This window comes from Stegodyphus dumicola, chromosome X1 (genome assembly GCF_044657685.1).
Source record: "Stegodyphus dumicola isolate Sdum_Otavi_A_Nest chromosome X1, ASM4465768v1".
Lineage (NCBI taxonomy): Eukaryota > Metazoa > Arthropoda > Arachnida > Araneae > Eresidae > Stegodyphus > Stegodyphus dumicola.
Genome location: NC_140780.1, coordinates 216,182,034 through 216,205,469, shown reverse-complemented (window position 1 = coordinate 216,205,469; position 23,436 = coordinate 216,182,034). Strand labels below are relative to the sequence as shown.

General features: G+C 33.6%; 1 protein-coding gene across 1 annotated transcript in view; it reads left to right on the top strand.

Annotated features, from left to right (window-relative positions):
* The first annotated feature begins 253 nt into the window (after positions 1 to 253).
* The window catches only part of Axs (Abnormal X segregation), a 118,301-nt gene continuing 95,118 nt past the window's right edge, over positions 254 to 23,436 (top strand). Inside the window, exons 1-2 of the mRNA XM_085808460.1 lie at positions 254 to 459; positions 9,305 to 9,502. Of these exons, the coding sequence (XP_085664586.1) occupies positions 9,305 to 9,502 (198 nt within the window). The 5' untranslated portion in view covers positions 254 to 459. The remainder of the gene's footprint in view (positions 460 to 9,304; positions 9,503 to 23,436) is intronic.

Genomic DNA, 23,436 nt, shown 5'->3' with positions numbered 1-23,436 from the left:
TACGTTTACTATTAAATCGATATAGAACAAGCTAGATCCTTGTGAAATATATATTTTTTTAAACTATACTAATTCGTCTTAGTTTATGCAGTTCTCATGCAAATTTTTCAAGGAAATGTCTTCACATAACTGGTTAAAACTATTTACCTTAGCGTAAGTATACTATAAAGGTTAATATTAAAGTCTGCACAGCAGACCTACAACTACTCCACTTACATTATTATATGAGTTTCGCATTGGTAGCACGTTTTAAATTGCCGTGTAAGCAGACGGAATATCACGTTGGATGTATGTAAATAATGTGAAGCTGAACAAGCCCAGAAATTGTAAATTAAGAAGTTACGTAGTAGATAACATGTTATGTATATTACATCAGCTATTAAAGTCAAACTAGGATCCAAAATTAATTCTTTTAGATAATTAAGCCTGTGCATTTCATTTCGTATATAAAAACGTGAGGTACGTTTGATTATTTCAGATGCTAATTTCTTTTCTGTTTTCTCAAAATAATCAAACATTTTCTTGTATTTTAGAAAAATGAGCCTGTGTATTTTAATTAGCTCATAAAATCTCGCTGCATGCCGTTATGTGAAGAACATTGCAATATCCTCAAAACGTTGTTCACACATATCTTCGACATAATATATCTGCTTAAGTCAGAGACGTTTTCTATCATCAACAGATATATAGATTGCATTTATACTTATTAATCATGTTAAATTCAGGGTTTCTTTATGAAATAGTAAAACATTCAAATTACAGCAAATCTATAAGTAACATTTTCATTATATTAAAATATATATGTTACATCTACATTGTTATCCTGTTAGATTATGTATCAAAGAAGCATCTTTAATTATTAGTTAGCTTAAGTATAATACATTGTCTTTTTTTGTTTTATAATTTTATTTATTTTAGATATGAAACTATGATTATAGAAATATTGAATATTTGTGAAAAATATGCTAAAATTTAATGAACATGGTGCCTTAGAATAGTAATAGCTCTTTAATATTGTACTAATATAAAATCATTTCATTTTTATGGTTATTACTTTTTAGGTGAATGTAAAGGCAGGCAGAAGTTGATCACCTGAATTTTATTATTATTGGTTGATCTTTACATTATGGTAACTTGGCGATTTTTTGGTGAAAATTTGGCGACCAACTCTCCTACAGCAACCCTCTATTTTTTTTTCCCCGCCGCCATTTTGTCTTCACGAAGTAAAGACATGTTTCTTTTCTTTTTATCTCCTGAACACTTCTTCCAACAATCTACTAGCCGAATTACACTTATGCTAGAAATTTTATGAAACAAAACTGCTTAATCATGACAAATATTCACTGCAAAATTAGGAAAAACTGCACAATACCATCCTCCTTACGCATTTTTAAAATAACACATACACATAAACCATGTACACGCCGACTTAATTTTACTTAAAAAAACATCCCAGAATTGCACAAAAATGGCATTGCGCACACTCTTCACTATATCCATGTACACTGCTTTTTTCTCATAAATTCGAAAAATTTCACGAAAATACATGACAATTTTCTCAATCTTTAAACCCGGTAAAAAGAACATATGTGAAATTACCTGATCGCGAAAAAGTATTTACCCTTTACAAATATGAACATTTCCACATATAAAATAAATAAAATATCCAAAAATTTTTACCTCTAAATCATCTATTACATTATACACGTCACCAACGAATTCATACATGAAGCATTACAAATATTTAGTATCAAATATTTAAATTATTTCCATGCACGTTTATTTCAACTTAAACGTAAACCAAATTCCTACAAGCATAAAATTCACAAAATAACTATCATTTCATTAAAATATCACTGAACCATGTACACGTCGACTTATTTTTACTTAAAAAAACATCTCAGAATTGCACAAAAATGGCATTGCGCACACTCTTCACTATATCCATGTACACTGCTTTTATCTCATAAATTAAAAAAATTTCACGAAAATACATGACAATTTTCTCAATCTTTAAACCCGGTAAAAAGAACATATATGAAATTACATGATCGCGAAAAAGTATTTACCCTTTACAAATATGAACATTTCCACATATAAAATAAATAAAATATCCAAAAACTTTTACCTCTAAATCATCTATTACATTATACACGTCACCAATGAATTCATACATGAAGCATTACAAATATTTATTATCAAATATTTAAATTGTTTCCATGCACATTTATTTCAACTTAAACATACACCAAATTCCTACAAGTATAAAATTCACAAAATAACTATCATTTCATTAAAATATAATTAAATTCAAAAACACCACTTAAAATATACATGAGCACATACATTCAATTAATAAAAATTATCTTACAATCCTAATTACTTTAAACTAAATCATTGCTAATAACAATTTTCCCAATAATACCAAATTCCTTTCCACCTTACATTTCCAACAATGCATAAAAATAATTAAAAATACTAACTTACCTAATCTCCTTCAGAATCTTCATTACGTGGCGGATACACTTTTCTTCATTCTCTTTCAGAATCTTTAAAATCATACTTATCTTTCAAAGCAAGATACCACGTAAAATAAATAACATAATAAAACATGTTTATTTCTCTCTCACACAACCTTAAAAAACATTTCTTACTATCCTTTTCAATACCACTAAATACCCATTTCGAATTCACTTTACTTACGGCCATGGGATCCAAAAATTCACAAACACTATTTCACACAACACAGAATAAAGCCAAATACAAAATTCCCAGATTTTTCTCCATTAAAGAACAGTAATTCGTCCATTAAAATCACATGACATATCCCATGATCTCTTCCGATTAAAGAACTGTAATTCGTCCATTAATATCACATGACATATCCCATGATCTCTCATTTCCCCCACACAAAATAATGCGTAATCGGAACTCAGTACTGCTCACATTATTACCAAAGTCCCAGGTAGTAACCTTTATCGCCTCCAAAATGTCGCCAAACTACCAGTTACCGTAATGTAAAGATCAACCTTATTATTATTTTGAAACCTTATTCTATGAAATGGAACTGATGTAAGATATTAAAAGTAACAGCTATTGTTCTGTTTTATTTCTTGATTAGTTATATGCTAGCTTTGTTAGAGAATGAATGCATATCATTATGAATAAATAGCTTTGCAGCTTTTGCAAAATTTACACCTTGACATGGGTGAAGTGCAGAATCGCCCACTTATATGCCGCGTATTGATGTGTACATGGACAAAGTCAATGGAGTGCGCACTGTCAAGTTTGTGCAATTCTCTGATGTTTTGAATTGAAAATAGGTTGATGTGTACATGGATACCAAGTATGAGCAGTTCTTTGATTTATTTTCAAGTTAATGCAAAATTGTCCATTTATATGGCACGTATCAATGTGTACATGGACAAAGGAGTGTGCAGTGCCAAGTTTTTTTTTTTTTTTTTTTTTAAAGTAAAAATAGGTCGATGTGCAATTCTTTGACTTGTTATTTTCAAGTTGGTGATTTTGAGAAATGCGCAAAGCAGTGAGTGATTCTGCACTTTCCCCCTTCACACAATTCTGGTGCAAGATGAATTCTGTTGATAAGTTTTGCTTATAAATACTTTCTTTGCTTTTCCACCATCGACGGAACAGCTGGCCCACTGGGTTAGGTGCTTTTCAGCCTGTTGGATCCCGGCAATGGAATTAAAAATAAATGTAAATAAAAAGCTTAGTACTGTGTCCTCTGGTTATCGATTACATTTAGACCTTAGTGCTGTGTCCTCCAGGAATTGGCCACCCTAAACGACCAACATGGAAAGAAGGCATATGGTGGGGACTGCTGAGGCTAAGGGGAGCGCTTTTCACTATTATGGTACATGTTAGGCATAAAGTTATATTAATGATATGGTATAGACTCAGGTACAGGTGAACAAAATGCATGCTTATAAATACTGTGATTATACTTTTAATGGCACATTTAAAGTAAAATTTCAGCCCACCAGTGGCCATGGATATGAAACTGCTGAAAATTAATATTTGCATATGTGTGCAAAGCTGGGCTTGTGTAGTTTTTCCAATGTGTAGCATGATACAGTCAAAAGTCGTTAATTCGGACACCCATAATTCGGAATGATCTATAATCCGGACCTCAAAACTAAAAACTTTCTGCGCATGCGCCGCGCTAACACATGCGCATAGGCGTTTACGCGTGCGCGTAAGACCTTTTACGACTGCGCATATGAGTGTGTGCAAGTGCAGAATACGTTTTCGCGTGCGCGTTTTATGTATAATAGACGTATAAGCTAAAATTATCTAATTATCTATTTCAGTTAATGTTGATGATTGCGTTGTTCCTTAATTTTCGAATTGGATCCGGCTTATTATTTTTTGCAGACTGTAAGAGCAATTTTATAAAAGTAAGCTTAAACTTTCGATTATATCAAATAGAATTTCCGATATATATTTGTTAATATATAAAGGATCTAAAGCGAAAGTATGTTTTGAAATCCGAAATCTGTTTATCAATTTCACGCTGCTCGGCGGGGGGAACGCAGCGGCGGGCGCGTAATGAATTGGAAGTTGATTTGTCAGTACTATCCTTATCTTCAGCGCAGATGTTTTTATTTTATTTGGCTTATAATTCCTTACCAAATGTAGTATTTCATCTCGATATGCTCCGTCTTTGATATGATTTAAAACAAGTTTCTCGTCATTATAATTCGCTTCCGATAGCGAAGAAAAGTAACAGAGGTTATTGAAAACGAAAAAATTTCGATTGACAAATTAGTCGGTGTTCTTGACACAGCAATTATAGGACTTGAACAGCGGAACTTTGTAACTGAACAAGAAATTATGTTTGTTTAATAGAATTAAAGAGAAAGTATTATCACATGAAACGAAGCAAAACTTAAACAACTTACATTGAAAGAAATGTTTAATAAAGTAAACAAATAAATATTAAGCTTTTTCTTTTTGCAAATTTTGATACCCTTTAGATCATAATTGTTCTTTATTTCATAAATTACGGTTTCATATTTTTAATTTTAGAATTTCTGCATGCCATCTTACGAGATTTAAACTGATGATCTATAATCCGGAAAAATCGATAATCCGGAATCGCCGAAGTCCCGACGAGTCCGGATTAATGACTTTTGACTGTACAAGCTAGTTTCCCATAAGTAAAGACATCTCTCCTTATAGGCAGCCAGCCCTAGTATGTTTTGCTTTAATCTATTAAATCCAAAATCTGAACTGAAGTTTTGTTTAAAAAGCCTATTTTGTTATTGTTGTTGTGACTAATTTCATTTGTCTGAGCTCATCAGAACAAGCCCATGAAATTTATTGTGTCAAGATGTACAAGATTTCATTTGTCATTGGCAAGAGCCTTGGACACCACATAGGTGACAATACAATTCAGCCCGATTCTATCCCAATTTTGAGAGAGAGCATTCCAAGGGTCTCCCACTCCTCTTCCCCTACCACCAAACCACATGAGAGGACTTTTGACTCATCATATATTTAGAGTGCCTACATGCCACACAGACTTTAAACACTTACAAACACCCATGTCTTCCCCGAGATTCGAACCTGAGCCCTTCGGTATAGTAGTCCGAGTCGATAACCAATATCCTATTTGTTCATCAGGTCCTTTTCTAAGATATCTCAGGGCTGGTAGCTCTCACCTACTTTTTTGCAATTACTTGCCTCTCCAAGTCATTCTATGGTAAAAGTATAGTTTAGGGTACCCCTTGGTGAAACTTCGTGATTTTTGGCGGTACATAGATACCGATTTTGTGCAATTCTTTGACTCGTTATTTAGGCTTGTGAAGCAGCGATTTTTGCCCCAAAAATCGCCACTACACAAAACCAAAATAACAAGACAAACAATTGCACAAACTCAGTATCCATGTACACATCGACTTATTTTCACTTTAAAAAAAATCCCCCAATTGCACAAAAATTGCATTGCGCACTCCTTTGACTTTATCCATGTACACGTCGACCTATTTTCACTTTAAAAAAATCCCTGAATTGCACAAAAATGGCATCGTGCACTCTTTTAACTTTATCCATGTACACGTTGACCTATTTTCACTTTAAAAAAAATCCCAGAATTGCACAAGCTTGCATTGCGTACTCCCTTTACTTTGTGTGTACACAACAATATATTTTCACTTAAAAAGTCAAAGGACCACCAAATTCTACAATATAGGCAAACAAAAAATACATAATCTCAATAAAATACATTTTAAACCAAACAATAAAATAACATAAAAAAAGGAAAAACATGTTATACATTTAAGCACTACCAAAAGCAAATATTCACTTACCATGATTTTCGAATTCACTTAGTACACGCAGAGCCACATAAAAATCAAAATATCAATCATACTCAAATGACTTTTTTTCAAACCAGGTACTCTTTCTGATCGAACGCTTCACATAGTGACCATCTGAACCTTTCTTCCTACAAACCCATTCAAATCCATCTAAACGGTTTTTACATTCAACTAGATGCATATCCTTCCTAAATACAGGACACTTATAATGGCTACGAAGTAAACCTTCATTTACACACCAGTCAATTAAAGCTCTTTTCCCCTTTTGCTCCAAATCGTACAGAAACTTCAAATTAATCTTACTATATTCGGCCATTCTACCTTCTAAAGAATCAAACCAACACACACCACAAAAACGCTTAAGAAACATCCCATGATTCAAAATTTCCCAGAATCACGCACCCGATTACGTCACAATAGGGTTTCCATAACATTCAACTACTCAGACTACCATAAATGAAACAACAACTTGGCGATAAATCAAACAACAACATCGCCATGATACAAGGGGTACCTTAAAGTCTACTCTACCCCATTCTATTATACTAATTCAGAAGTCAAACAACAAAAATCAGCATTACATTTTCAAATTTTCACAGGACTAGTTTTGATGGTTTTACCGAACCACCATTCTCAGCTGCAATAGCGCAAATGAACGAAATAGGATATAATGATAAGATAAGAAAGCCTGTACAGAAAATAAACTAGTGGTGCCATCTGTTGATGAAACCAGAACTAAAACATAATTTCTTTAAAAGCCGAAGGCAAAGATGGATTGGAATTAGGATCGTTAACTAGAACAAAGTTGTTTTTTTTAATGTGAAATGCCTCTAGAAAATCCAGTTCTCCAATGAAAGATGTTTTTTTGAATAATTTTGGCAGCAGAAAAATTTTAAATGTGATTTTCGGACCAACAACATTGGGCAACAGAAGACTTTTGTGTTTCCTTTTTTCTAACATATGACTCATGTTCCTTGACGCAAAATTTTAAAGCTCTGTTAGTTTGGCCAATGTAAATTAAACCACACTGGCAAGGAATCCTATAAATACACCAGGAATTCATATCCGGAATAGGGTCCTTGAGTATGGAACTTGGAATTTTATTGATGTGAGAATAAACGATCCGAAAGTTAAATTTCTGCAAAATATATGCAACTTTATAGCTAATTGATGGAAAGAAGGGAATGACAACAGAATTTTTATAATCTCCTAAAACAAGAGTGTGCCTTTTAGTGTGTTGAGATGAGAATTTTTTAACTGCTTGATTAATAATGGATGAAAAGCCAGTGTCAATAGCTATTGCTTTTAAATAATTTAGTTTTCATCAAGGGATAGTTTGGAGGAGCAAACTTGAAGAGCACGAAAAACATAGGAATAAAATGAAGCTAACTTTTGTTTAGTCAGATGACATGATTTAAAGTGTGGTGGAAGGCAAATTGCTGAAGGTTTACGGTAAACCGTAGTACTGAAGTTGGATGTGTTATGTGTGACCAGAATGTCGAGAAACGGAAGAGAATTGCAAGTCTCAAGTTCAAAAGTGGACTGAGTTGAAAGAACTTCATTTAAATCATCTTTATTACCTTCAAATAGGGTAAAAGTATCGTCTACATAGCGGAACCATACCGGGAAGTTTAAAGTTTCAAACAATTTTGATTCAAAATAATGCATGTAGATATCAGCCAGGATGGGACTGAGGGGGCTTCCCATGGCTAATCCCTCAGTTTGCTTGTAATATTTATTTTGGAAAACAAAATGTATTTGTTTCAAACAGAGTGAGAGAAATTAGCTCATCAATTTCGATGCAAGAGAAATGAAATTCGCGAAGTCCGGTTTCTAGACATCTTAATGCACCATCCACTGGAACATTGATGAGTAATGATTTTACATCAAAAGAAACCATGAGTAAATTTCTAGGAGGAATGTTTTTAACCTTTTTTACAAACTCTATTGAATTTTTTATGGTGTAAATATTATTGTCTAATACAGATTAAAATCTAGAAACTAAATATTTAGCTAATGGATATGAGGCAGTACCTAAATTTGATACAATAGGGCAGAAAATAATGCCACCTTTATGAATTTTGGGAAGAGCATATAATCTGGCACAATTTACAACAGATGGGAAATTCTGTTATGTCAAAGCATTCACGGAACAAATTCATTTTTTGATCTAGAATTATATATATATATTTTATATATTTCTTTTTAAGAATTGCTGTATGAGCAATATTAATGGTTTTGTTTGGTTTATTTAAATATGGCAAAGCACACTAGGGCTATCTGCCTAAGGGGAGGGATGCCTTTGTGGAAGACTTTCTAAAGGAAACTGGCTCATATACACGTTACACATGGGGAAACCACGAAAACGCCCATGCAGCCAGCCCGTTCACGGGATTCAAACCTCGGACCGAACTACCAGTGTTCAGCGACATTACCGCTCGGCTGCTGGTGGGCAGGAATATTAATGAAAGTACATGTCCAGTTATCTGCTCTTTATCTCTTTTTAATGAATTTCATTTATGGTTTAGTAATAACTTTTATAAAAAGAAGTTGTTGCTCTATAACAGTTTGTCATCATAGTTACTTTGTAAATTTTATTTAAATGGTGAAAGGATGTTACATTTCCTGCAGTATTGCTCTTTGATATGTATCGTTACTTTTCCTTGTCTATTCATACATCCCTTAATATAATTACATCTTGAATGGTAAATGTTTTAATAAAATAGTTTGGCTTTTTTTTTTTTTTTTTTTTGTCTTAACATCTTTCTTAATATAATAGCGATCTAATGGAAACAGTGTCGAATAAAATTGTTGGCAATTCATATATAAATTTTACTTTAAACTAAGTGTTGATTTAGTATGCATTAAAATTGCTTTTCATATAAATACCAGTTTTGTTTATTGCTTACACTTTATTGTTTGTGATAAATATGGTTTTTAATTGATTTGCCTTAATCTTTTAGATGGTGCTGCGAGAAAGAAAAGTGACAGTTAATGCTAAAGATGATAAAGTTGAGAATGATTTCAAAGCACTGTATATTATAATTTTTGCTAGTTCTGCCATTTCAGAAACAATAACATGGATTTTAGATCTCTTAACTCGTTCACAGCATGATGGTGGTGCTGAACTGCTTGTGCGAGTTACAAAAGTGGAAGGTGAAGTAAGTGTTCTTGCAAATTAAATTTCATTTTTTCCCAAGCATTTAGACTTGTTACTACATGTTTAATATGTAACTGCAAACTGTTTTTCATTTTATGTTTAAAACTGTAATTCATTCCTAAAAAATCTGTTGTATACACCACATGACTTCCTTGTACGGAATATTAAATTATATGCTTTTTTTCTTGCATTTCATTTAAACTTATTGGATTGAATTAAGTCTACTTCGTCGATAGTGCATAAACCACATTAGAATAAATGCACTCTTTAAAATTCACTATATTTTTTTACCGTAGTGATACTCTGGCGCTAGGTTCACTTAACAGCGTTATATTTTGTTCATATTATAACCCAGAATGCACAAAATTTATATCATTTGAAGAATTATCTCATCTTTGTGACATGTTCTATTCAAATGCTATAATAAATCTAGAACGATGTATAAAAAAAATTAAGCAAACAAAAAAAGAAACAGTTTTTCACAGACGATTTAGTATTTCTCATTCAATTAATTCATTTCTCATTTTGCGATAAGGCAAAAATACAGGAAAACTCAAAATATCTATATTAAAAATTATGAAGAATCTTAAACGCTTATTTCCTCGAAAAAATTCCAGAAAGGATTAAGCGAGATTTAATTCGCAATAATAAATGAAGGCGTTATCTTTGTTGTTGCGAAGCTTAGTCTCTCTAGATCGGCAACAAATCTACTGTTCTGCTGTTTCAAGTGTTAACAAACATGTCTGCCGTGTTATTTAAAAATAGGCTTAACTGCACTTAAATAGCTTTTAAATTGTTGATAATTCTACAAATATTGCTTGCAGATTTCCTAAAAGCATAAAAACTTTAACCGTAAGATAAGAACAACATAATTTTATCATTTTTAAAGCAAAAAATGCACAATTTACAAACATATAAGAGTAAAGAAACTGAAATCACTGAGCTGGGTAACAGTGTGGATATATATATAAATATATAAGTTTGGTGCGGCTGATTGCAACCAAAATACGAGGTGCACATCTACATGTTATAGCAGTCCTATATGCAAAATTTCAGTGTTCTGAGGCTACTCGTTTTCGAGTTATGCGAGATACGTACGTACGGACGGACGCCACAAAAAATTCTCTTTAGAATTCATTTTAAAACAGTTTTATAATTTTTTTGGAAGAAAAGAGTCGTTTATTCTATCCTTACATACAGATGTCACGCAAAAACATCATTAAATTGTATTCAATAGGCGTCAAAACAAATATTTTCGTTGAAATATCCTGCCTGAAACTTTTCGCTATTACAGTACTTCCTTTTTACTTTGTACAAGGAAGTAAAAATAGGAAGAACTCATAAACTGATGTAAAAGTAAGAGGGAATTAAATGGTAAAAATGTAGTGCATTTTGAATCCCTCAGTATAAAAGGGAGTACTTTATTCACAGATTCTAAAATTTTACCTGACTAATTTGTAAATGATAAAGTTTGATTAGTCTTCTGTATAGATACGTAAGTGATTTCTCCTTAAACTTTTTATGACTATGTCATAGCTTTGTCAGTCCAATTATGTTATCGTATGGTGTAGGATTCAAAAGTTCGCAGACTGAGTCTATAAAGTAAAACTTTTTGCAGTATGCAACTACAAGAAGTTTTTGTGTTACTACATTCTTTCCCTTTTCTAAAAGTAGTTTGCCCCAAATCACGTGGTCAGAAGCATTTTTATATAGGCAGGTGCATTTAGTAACCGGCAATAGAAACAAATGGCGTCAGTTGAGCAGAGAATCAATATCAAATTTTGTATTCATTTGAGAAAGAGTGCTACGGAGACTTTCGAAATGTTGAAGCACGTGTGCGGAAGTGAAACATTGAGTCCGCAAGCTTTTGAGCGGCATTGTCATTTCAGAGAAGGCAGGGAAAGGGCCAAAGATGACAAATGCTGTGGCTGTCAATTCGCACACCGATGAAAACATTGAAAAGGTGTCTGCAGGGGTACATGCGAACAGGAAGCACAACAATTTACCAAATAGCAGAAGCAGCTGGGATATCAGAGGCCACATGTCAGCGGATACTGACTAAGGATCTTAACATTCGTAGGATGTGTCAACACATTGTTCTCCGCATGTTAAACGTAGACCAAAAGGGAATTCGAATGGAAATGGCAGGAGACTTAATCTCGGCTGTTGACAAAGGTCCTTCCATACTTTTCAGAATCGTTACTGGAGACAAGAAATGGCGTTTTTTGTATGACCTGCAAACCAAGAGAGCATCGGCAACCTGGAAATCACCACAATCTCCACGGAAGCAGAAATTCCGCAAAGATCGCTCTAAAGGAAAGATCATGCGAGAGGTATTCTTCAATATCCAGGGCATTGTGTATCTGGAATTTATCCCTAAAGGATGGGCTGTGAACAAAGAACTCTACTTCGAAATCCTATGTCATTTGCGCGAGTCGGTCCGGAAGAAGAGACCAAAAATGTGGGTTGAGCAGTCATGGGTGCTCTTGCATGACGATGCTCCTGCTCACCGATCCCTACACATCAATGACTTTCTTGCGAAAATGAAAACAATTGTTTTGCCTCATCCTCCTTACTCACCTGATCTCACATCCTACGATTTCTTCCCATTTCCTGAACTGGCAAGATGCTTGCACGTTCATTGATTTTAATCTTCAGATGAAGTTAAATGTGCATCACAGACTGAATTAAAGGACATGGCCAAAAATGGATTCCAGACATTCTTCAATGAACTTTACAGGTGCTGGCAAAAGTCTGTTGTTGCATAAGGGTCTTATTTCGGAGGAAGATGTGTTTCTGCAATTTAATTCATATTATTTTTTACATTAGAGACCCAGTCCAAGAACTTTTGAATCCTACCTCGTATACATACATGGAAGCAAACAGTGCATTGCAGTATCAGATCTTTAACACTAGAACAGCGGGAAAATCTTACCTACTGGAATGGCGGTAAGGAGACATTTTGACCCTTCAATGAAAGTACTGAAGTAACAATGGTAAAACAATTTTAAATGCCATATATTGGCACAAATATGTACTTTATATGTATTTCATAATTTATATTTAATATCGCATAATAATTTATTGAATTTTTTAAAATACTGTAAATGTATCGAGTACATGGCAATCAATTGAATCATACTAAAATTACTCAAGTAACTCATTAATTTGATTTCAAATAAATGTTTTCACAAATTAAAACTAATGTTAACTAAAATAAAACACAATTTATGTAATAATATTTTTTTATGTACCTACTCGGAGGATGATTCACTCTCTAAATCCAGAAATGAGAAAAAAGCTCTCTGATGTTTGAAAATATTGGATCACGCAGCTTTGAACAGCTTTGACCCAAAAAATGTACAGGCCATCGTCTAGAAGCCAATTTAACCGAATATTTTAGGCACGTCTGATCACGAATATTCACACCATACTTTGTTGCATTGTAAAATGCTATTGAATTGAGCAACTTCTTGAGACTGTCTTCAGTTTTTACAGTAGAATGTAATGAGATCAGTAGAAAAACGCCTTTATTTCTTTTGCCTTGATAGATGGTTAAGTATGATATCATGTTCCACTATTGTCGATGAATAAAGATTGCTAAGCATATTTTTCAAAGATATAGGAATTTCTCTTTTGTTCTTTTACATTATGTCAACCATAGTTGTATTTTTTTATTTTAGCATTTCTGCTAATTTAATGCTAGTAAAATAGTTATCCGTGGTAATATTCCTCCCTTTGTTTAGATGTGGCTCCATTAATTTTATGATAACATTTTCAGCCAAACGTAATTGAGGATTTGCTGTTTTATCTTTTCCTAGATAAGGAAATCCTTTCAAGAGGTATTTAGTATCAACATCGACAAATAACCAAGATTTTATTCCAAATTTGTCAGGTTTATTAGGCATATATTGTGTAAATCTACACCTAGTTTTAGATGGGAATAATTGTTCATCAACTGTAATATTGTCCTGGCCGGTAGTATGATTTGCTGTTTTCAATAAATTTGTTCCACATGTCTGATGCAAGAGCAAATTTATCAGTCTATAATCGAGTAGATCTTGTTGTCTTTTCATAGAATCTTAAAAATCATTTTAGTTCTTTGAATCTATCTCTTGATATAGTTTCTTCGCAAAATGGTATTCTCCACGCTTCGGACCACAAGGAATATAAATCTAAGCCCTTTGCTCGTATTACCCTTCGAACATACAATATAGCGACAAAAGCATCTAACACAGCCAGAGATAATTTCCAGTCTTTATTTCCAAGTTGCCGATGAACTTCGGATTCTGTACATTTCTTTATATGCAGCAAGATATCATCATCAATACAAAGCTTGTCCTCGGAAACATGACTCTTTGCAAAAGATGTTGGTCCTGCTGTTTCTTTTAGAACATTATAAGCAGGAACACGGCAGACGACTGAATTTTTGTAATTTATTTCATTCCATATAGTGTTATCAGGAGCTGTAAAAACAGTTTTGCAAATACCCTAATCTGTTTTTGCCCATTTATTTCTGCTGAGTTCTTCTTTGTTTACTTTGCTGTCCTCGGATTCATTAATAGTTTGTGTCTGGAATTCATCTTCAGTTCCTACAGAAAAATTTTCAATTTCACCTCCGTCAGACTCATTTTTAGATAGCTACTGCAACAATTTTTTAATTTGTTCATCCGCAAGGCCTCTTTTCCGCGTATTAGACATATTTTGTAAAAGTTGAGGGAAGTAAAAAAATATCAGACTATCAGAAAACGATAGGGAATATATTTTAGCATATGATTCTCACAGCGTAAAGGAAAGGTGATAATGAACTTGACGGCAGAATTCATATGTACTGAAATACTTATTTGGGATTACCAAGAAAACATCTGTCCTAACTGTTATCACCTGCAGTAAGTAAGCTGAACTAACAAACGAGAAAATACATCTGTAAAATAAACTATTTCTGAAAAGAAATGTAAGCATGAAAAACCCTGCATCTACCTTCCTTGCAGCATTTTCTTCAAATGAATAGATAATTGCAAAGAAAGGAATAACAACTTATGTAGACATTACAAAGTAGTGAGACCACCCAGGTTTTTATCCCTCTGGGAGATAATATGAATGCAATCGAAAAATCCTTATCAATAAATGTTTTTCATGGGTTATTTGACAACGCCTCGAGCAGAAAGATGGATAAAAGTAAAGGGGTCAAAATGACCCCATCTACCGTTCTAGGAATACATACCAGTATTTCAAAAACTAACAAACCTAGAATACTGAAAAATTTTTTACAAATATTTGTCATCTATTTAGGAAAAGTCAAACAATTCCAAATGATTTCTTCCAATAAAGCAAAAGTAATCAACAATCAAAAGTGTTCAGGGGTCAAAATAACCCCTACTGCCTTTATAGTGTTAATGTCTTTCCTACCTGTTATCTGTTCATATTCTAATTACAAAATGTATTGGTTAGAGAAGGGTACCCCCAGAGTCGTAGCTAGGGTTTTCAGCGCCCAGGGACAACTGAAGATTTCGCGCCCCTTACTGCCTGCCAAGGATGGAAAACATTTAATTCTAAAATGTTGTAACATCAGTTTGACGCCCCTTAGATTCTGTGCCCGAGGACAGATGTCCCCCTTGCCCCCCTCTAGCTATGCTCCTGGGTACCCCTTGTATTATTGCGAAGTTGTTATTTCAAGTTGTTGTTTCATTTATGGTAGCCTGAGTAGTTGAGTGTTATGGAAACCCAATTACTATGATGCAATCGGTTGCATGATTGCGGTAAATTCGTAAGGGCTTGGGGGGGTGTTGATTAGGAAGTATATAGCTTGTTTTTGTTTTGTGGTTTAGATGGTAAAATGGCTGAATGTGTTAAGATTAATTTAAAGTTTCTGGATTTTACGATTTGGACAGAAAAGGGAAGAAAGCATTACTTGACTGGCGTGTAAATGAAGATTTACTTAGTAGCCATTATAAAGTGTCCTGTTTGTAGGAAGGAAATGCGTATGGTCGAACGTTGGACGATAACAGCACTACGGAGGATATTTTTGACACATATTTTGTGGATTTATGTGGCAACCCCGGTACGCAGATTCTAGTTCAGATAATTTTAGGAAGTTTTTGGATGCTGTTAAGGAATTTTTTTGACTGAAAACATGTTAATTTGTAAATAAGGACATTTCATTGTGTAGTGCAAAGATGAATTTCCTTTTTTATGTTATTTCATTGCTTGATTTAAAATATATATTGAGATTATATATTTTTTGGCTGCTCCTTTGACTTTCTAAGTGAATGTAGTACAGTAGTACCTCACGATACGATGGGTTCACGATACGATGTGTTCAAGCTATGAAGTGGAATATCGCAAATATTCGTGCTCGTGAAACGATACGTTTTTGCGATGCGATCCCAATATTTTTTGCCGCTTGAAATTGTTTTGAAGTTGGCGCGCTACGGGCAAACCTCACGCATCACTAAGCAAGCCTCAGCAAGCCTCAATACGTCACTATTCAAGCTGTTCTGGTATTGGTCAACGTGACGTCATCTTCCTTTCTCTATAAATCCTGTTCTCCTATTGGTCGGCATCACGGCATCGTAGGATACCGAGTCCACACAAAGCGTCGATGTGATATCGTTCTCTTCTTCTCGAGACTGCATGGCGTTCATACAGTTCATACGATATTCTTGTGATTGTGTGATCGTAGTATTATTTTGTGATAAACTTTATTCGACATGGGTCCTAAATGTGCTTCTAGTGCTGGTGGTGATACGGGGAAAAGAAAGTCATCGATAACCATGGAAGTGAAGTTGGAAATTATAAAAAAATACGAAAGTGGCATGTGCATCATGGCTATTGCTAATGCATATGGACGAAACCAATCGACGATTAGTACCATTATAAAGAATAAAGAAGCCATTAAAGCCAGCAAGTCTGCAAAGGGTTACCACCTTCTCATACAATAGAACTGCCCTTAATGACGAGATGGAGACTCTTCTTCTTATTTGGATAAAAGAGAAGGAAATTGCTGGTGATACGATAACACAAGCTGCTATATGCCATAAAGCCACTGCGATCTTTGAAGACCTCGCAAAAGCCCAGAGAGACGAAGGAGGCGAAGGGACATCAACACAAGAGGCCCCAACGTTCAAAGCATCTCATGGGTGGTTTGGACGATTCAAGAAGAGATCGGGGATACATAACGTGATCAGGCATGGGGAAGCTGCCAGCGCCGATGAAAAAGCAGTGCAAGAATTTATCGAGGCCTTCAAAAAGTTAATCCTCGATGAAGGCTACATCCCTCAACAAGTCTTCAACTGTGATGAAACGGGGCTTTTCTGGAAGAAAATGCCCCGTCGTACATACATCACAGAAGAAGAAAAGAAACTTCCTGGACACAAACCCATGAAGGATAGGCTTACTCTTGCCCTATGTGCGAATCCCAGTTGGGATTTAAAAATAAAACCCCTACTGGTATACCACTCAGAAAATCCTCGTGCGTGCCTTCAAGGCACATAATGTGTCGAAGGATAAGCTCGCCGTCTTTTGGAGGTCCAACGCCAAAGCCTAGGTCATGAGGCTTTTATTTGTTGAGTGGGTTAATTGCTGCTTCAGACCTGTAGTGAAAAAATATTTAGAGGAGAATGGTCTTCCTCTAAAATGCCTCCTTGTGCTCAATAATGCACCTGCTCATCCTTCTGGCCTTGAAGAACAGATACATCCCGACTTCGACTTCATCAAAGTGCTCTATCTGCCACCGAACACCACTTCCATCCTCCAGCCTATGGACCAGCAAGTCATTGCTAATTTTAAGAAGCTTTACAGTTCGGTTATGAACTGTAAAGCACACGAAGCACTTTTTCATTACACGAAGCACTTTTTCAAACGATACTTCGAAGTGACAGAGAGCACGCAACTCACACTCCGTGAGTTTTGGAATAGTCACTACGACATTGTCCATTGCTTAAAAATCATAGAAAAGGCATGGGGTGAGGTCTCAAGGCGCACCTTGAACTCAGCATGGAGGAAACTCTGGGCAGCTGTGGTTGCAGAACGAGACTTTGAGGGTTTCGAAATCCCTACTGAAGAAGAAGCTGTGGATGATCCTGCTCCATTGGAGGAGATTATTTCTCTGTCAAAGTCTTTGGGGCTTGTTGTCGATGAGGCTGACATTGACAACCTACTCGACGAGCACAAGGAGGAGCTCATCACTGACAACTTGAAGGCATTGGAGGCGATGCAAATCAGCGATCTTCAAGAGGAACATCATTCGAGTGTTGAGGAGGAGGTGGAGGTGGCACTGACATCTACGGAAATACGGGAAGCCATCGGTTGGTTTGAAAACTTAAACAGTTTTATTGAAAAAAAGCACCCAGAAAAAATGCGTACAGCTTGTGCAATGGACAATGTGAAGGACATTTGTATGAGTCATTTTCGAAACATTTTGAGGAGCCATCAGAAACAGGCTTCTTTAGATAGATATTTTACAAAGAGATGAACAAAGTGAAGAAGCGAGTGTTTCTAGTAAGAAAACTAGAAAGGAAAGTGAAGACGATACCGTCGATGATGTAGACGATGATGTATCACCTCAAATTTAAGTTCAGTTAGTTAAAAAAAAAGAAAAGCAAAAAAAAAAAAAAAAAAAATTACAAAAGATAAAAATTATAAAAAAAAAAATTGATTTTAAGTTTTCATTACTGTGTCTGTAATTTTACATAAGAAATTTAATTTTAAAAGAAATTTAATTTAATTTTAAGTTTTCATTACTGTGTCTAAGTTTTATAAATGCTGTGCGCAATTTATCAGTGTCGTAATAAAAACTAGCCCTCGCTGACAGTACTTTACGGTAAGTGAAATTAATTTTTCTTTTTATTTTTTATTTATTTATAAGGTTATTTTAATTTATAAATGTGGTATAAATGTTTATTGTGTGTATGTGGTACTTAATATACTATTTTGTGACTAATTATTATTACGTATAGACGATTTTGGTGTTTATATATGGGGCGTTGCATGAATTAATTAAATTACATAAGATTACATTGTTCGTTATACGATTTTTTTTTACGATACGATCCCGGTCCAGGAACGGATTAAGATCGTATCGCGAGGTACCACTGTACTTCGATGTGTGTAGGGACAAAGTCAAGGGAGTGTACAATGCATAGTTTGTGCAATTCTCTGATGTTTTTACTTTGTCATATGAAGTGAAAAGGAAGTATTGTAATAGCAAAAAACTTCAGGCATCATATTTCAATGAAAATATCTATTTTGACTGCTATCAAATGCAATTTAACGATATTTTTGCATGACATCCATCCGTAAGGACAGAATAAAGGACTCTTTTACCCCCCAAAAATTATAAAACCGATTTAAAATGAATTCTGAAGAGAAATTTTTGTGGTGTCTGTGCATACATACGTATCTCACATAACTCAAGAATGAGTAGCATCGAAATTTTGTCTATAGAATCACTATATAGATGTGCACCTATTTTTGGTTGCAATTGGCTGCACCAAAAGTATATAAATATATGTATATCCACTCTCTTACTCGGCTCAGTAATCTCAGTTTCTTTATTCTTATATGTTTGTAAATTGTGCACTTTTTGCTTTAGAAATGATTGAATTATGTTGTCCTTCCGATTAACGTTTTTTATGTAATCTAACGTAAATCTACATGCGATATTTTTAGAATTATTAACAATTTAAAAGTTGTTTAAGTCCCACTAATCCTAATTATTTTTGCAATGGCGCCTATATTTGTTTACATTTGAAACAGCAGAATAGTTGATTCGTTGCTTATCTAGAGAAAGTAAGCTTCACAAAAACAAAGATAACGCCTTCTTTTATAATTGTGAATTAAATCATGCTTAATCTATTCTGGAATTTATTCTAGGAAATAAGTGTTTAAGATTCACTTCATAATTTAAATACAGATATTTTGAGTTTTTATGTATTTTTGCCTTGTCAAGAAGTGAAAACTGAATTAATTGATTGAGAAATATTGAATCATCCGTAAAAAACTGTTTCTTTTTTGTTGTGGTTGTTGTTTGCTTAATTTCTTTTATACATCGTTTTAGATTTATTATAGTATGTGAATAGAATATGTGGCAATGATTACATAATTCTTAAGATATAAATTTTGTTCATCCTGAGTTAAAAAAAATGAATGAAATTTAATGCTGTTAAGTAAACCTAGGGCCAGAATGTCACTATGCTAAACAAATATAGTGAATTTTAAAGAGTGCATTTATTCTATTGTTGTTTATGCATCATGAATGAAAGAAATTTAATTCAATCCAATAAGTTTAAATGAAATGCAAGAAAAAATGCATATGATTTAATATTATGTACAAGGAAGTAATATGGTAACGGGACATACAAGCAAGGAAGTCATGTGGTGCAATGATGTACAAGGAGGTCATCAGATTTATTTTAAGTGAAAATAGGTCGATGTATACATGGATAAACTCAAGGATGTGCGCAATGCCAAGTTTGTGGAATTCTCTAATTTTTTTTTCAAGTCAAAATAGTTCGATATGTATATGGATACCGTGTAAATAGTTTGATATGTGCATGGATATGTATAGTCTACACAAGCCAAAATAACGAGTCAATGAATTGCACAAACTTGGGATCCATGCACCGCCAAAAATCACCAATTTTCGCGAAGGGATACCCATATATGTATATTTGCCAATGTTCCTGTATCTATACATAGAACTATCCCAGGAAAAAGTAATCAACTTGCCTAATCATTTGAAATTTTTTATTTGCAATAAATACTTTGTTCCATATAATATAAAACTGAAGGGAGATTAGGTATGATGGAAAATAGCTTATCATTATGATCCCATCACAAAACCAGTGCTAACTGGTGTGTCTGTACCAGGAGACAAAATTCTCAATGCATGAAGTAGCAAAATTTAAGGATGGTAAAAAATGTATTGCAGGCTCTAACCAGCCACATTTGAAACTCGAAGAATACTTTTTTAACTCGCATTTTGTGAGAAAAATTGGAAATGTTGTTGGCATATAGATAGAATATTTCTCTTAGAAGCAAAAACTATTCTTTTCCTATTTTATGTTTCAATTCTTAAGTGCATTCAGATTTTTAAAAAAGGAGCATTTTTCATTTAACAGAGACAGCAGACATCGTCAGACATAAATGTTGGTATGAAATATGGCCAGAATTGTATTGGCAACCCTGTCAATGCATTCAAGATGTATCATTGCTCAGAAATGCAATCACACATGAATATTTGAGAGAAATGCTGCAAAGTTTTATAAGATTACTTTTTTCCCGAAAGAATTTAATAATAAAGTAATATCATTAAGCAACTGCCATGTCATAAAATCCATCTCTGCTCCTTCATCAAAAATCAGCCTTAAGTAAAATCTCTCACACAAAAAGACAAATCTAGATGAAAAATTTATCAGTCAGAGAGTTTAGCATGATTATGAATGCAAAATTAGTATTGCTGACATGCTTGTATGCATTTTGACTGCTGTCATATCAATGAAATTAGAAAAATATTTAAATTTTAAAGTATTTTCAGAGTAACAAATTTCAGTAAACAAATAAAAAGCCGGGGACTCCTTCAGCTGTGAAATCACTGAAGTTCACTCTAGTCACTCATAATGGTGTTTTCGCTTTGCCTTTTGAGATATTTTCTGTATTTCCTTGGAAAAATAAAAATTCGAATATCTGAAGTTGAAACATATCTACTTCAAGTAATTTTTTACTATGTAGAATGAGTCTTAATTATGAAAATTTTCCCCAGTAATGTATTACTTCACCAAAAATCTTCCAAACTTCATTACAGAATTTGTCATTCAAGATTTAGCTATTTCTAAAATTCCTCATTTTTGCTTGGGTAAAAATGAGTTTTGTAAGAATTGGAAATGATGTATGTAGTATAGCAATATTTAGATTTTTAAATAGAGGAAATTCAAATTAAGGCTATTTATTCTGTACCTAACTCTCTGTCCAGTACTGAAAGCTGTAACAACTTGCCCCTAACGTTTGGAATATAATTCAGCTGAGATTTAAATTTATTTGTTTGCTAGAATTGTATTTCGACCATATCACTTCTGCTATACTTGTTTCATGCAGAAGTATTAGTAATTATTGCCTTGTTCATTTGTTCAGATTAACTCCCATCGCTTCTTTTTGTCATATATGAAAAATTTAATGGTAGATCCAAACAGAAATTGCATAAAATGTTGAGTTGTTAGATTAAAGAAAGTTTGTAGTTTCTTTGTGTTATCAGTTAAGTAGTAATAGTATTTAAGTAGTATATGATATAAAAATATTAGGTATTTATGGTTTTGATGCAAGTTTTATTTATCAATCTTTACATGTATTTACTGTACTTGAAATATAGTGTTATTGGCATTTACTGGACTAGTATTTTATTGCCCCTGGCCATGGCTTTGATGGAAATAGAATCATCCACTGAAAGGCACCAGACCTTTTTGGCTCACATTATGTAGCCATGGCCAGGAGTTTCATCAGTGGTGAAAGGATCTTACTTGATTTGTAGCCCTTTATAATACTGGTTATTTAATATGATTTACAACAAGGTTCAGAATGTTATTCTGTTCATTACCCTGTAACTCGAAATTCCTGTTTCTTATCTGTATGACAGAAAAGAACTTTTAAACACCTACAAAAAATTGATAGTCAAGTGAAAAATCCAAAAGAGAAATGAAGAGAAATTCTACCATAATTAAAACCAAAACTGCAGACAAATCAAATAACATCTGCAAATCCTTTTACATTAGCAAAACAGTAATATGGAAGACAGAGAACAATAAGTTAGAATAATTATTTGAGTGCTTCTGTTCTCTATTGCATTATTGTCTTTCTAAAGTTATAATTAATTATTACAACTGAATATTCAGTAAAATTATTTTAAGGTGTAAATGTGCAAAATACTGTAATAGCTGTGATAAATATTTGAAGCATTTCTAATACTAATTTTTTGCAAAACATGTCTTAGAATATATAAATATAAGAAAAATAATTTCATGAATAGTTATACTGCTGGTGTATTATGTGTAATGTAATATGATAAATAATTAACTGAAATGGATTAAAAGACATTTTCAGTAACTTGTCCAACTTTGTGCTTTGAGAAGTAATTAAAACATTTAAATAAAGTTTCCCTGAAACTAAATAAAGCAGACATGCATATCTGATATATGATAACTCAAATATCCTTGCAGAGAAGAAACATGAATCCATTTACCAAAAATACGAATGAAATTTGACTTTATTACGCAGTATTCTATACTGAGTCATTTTCATAACTTAAGTTCTCAATTTCACTTCTGTCTCTCTGCTGTTCATAATTAATTACATATAAATGAATACACAGAAGCTTTTACATACATGAATGAATAAGACATCTGCAAAATTAATTTATGTAACCTGAAAATTCAAAATTAGTTGGACCACTACTATTTAAACATTAAACCAAATTAGTACATACTGTACAGTTCTATACATAATACAGTCAAAAGTCGTTAATTCGGACACCCATAATTCGGAATGATCTATAATCCGGACCTCAAAACTAAAAACTTTCTGCGCATGCGCCGCGCTAACACATGCGCATAGGCGTTTACGCGTGCGCGTAAGACCTTTTACGACTGCGCATATGAGTGTGCGCAAGTGCAGAATACGTTTTCGCGTGCGCGTTTTATGTATAATAGACGTATAAGCTAAAATTATCTAATTATCTATTTCAGTTAATGTTGATGATTGCGTTGTTCCTTAATTTTCGAATTGGATCCGGCTTATTATTTTTTGCAGACTGTAAGAGCAATTTTATAAAAGTAAGCTTAAACTTTCGATTATATCAAATAGAATTTCCGATATATATTTGTTAATATGTAAAGGATCTAAAGCGAAAGTATGTTTTGAAATCCGAAATCTGTTTATCAATTTCAC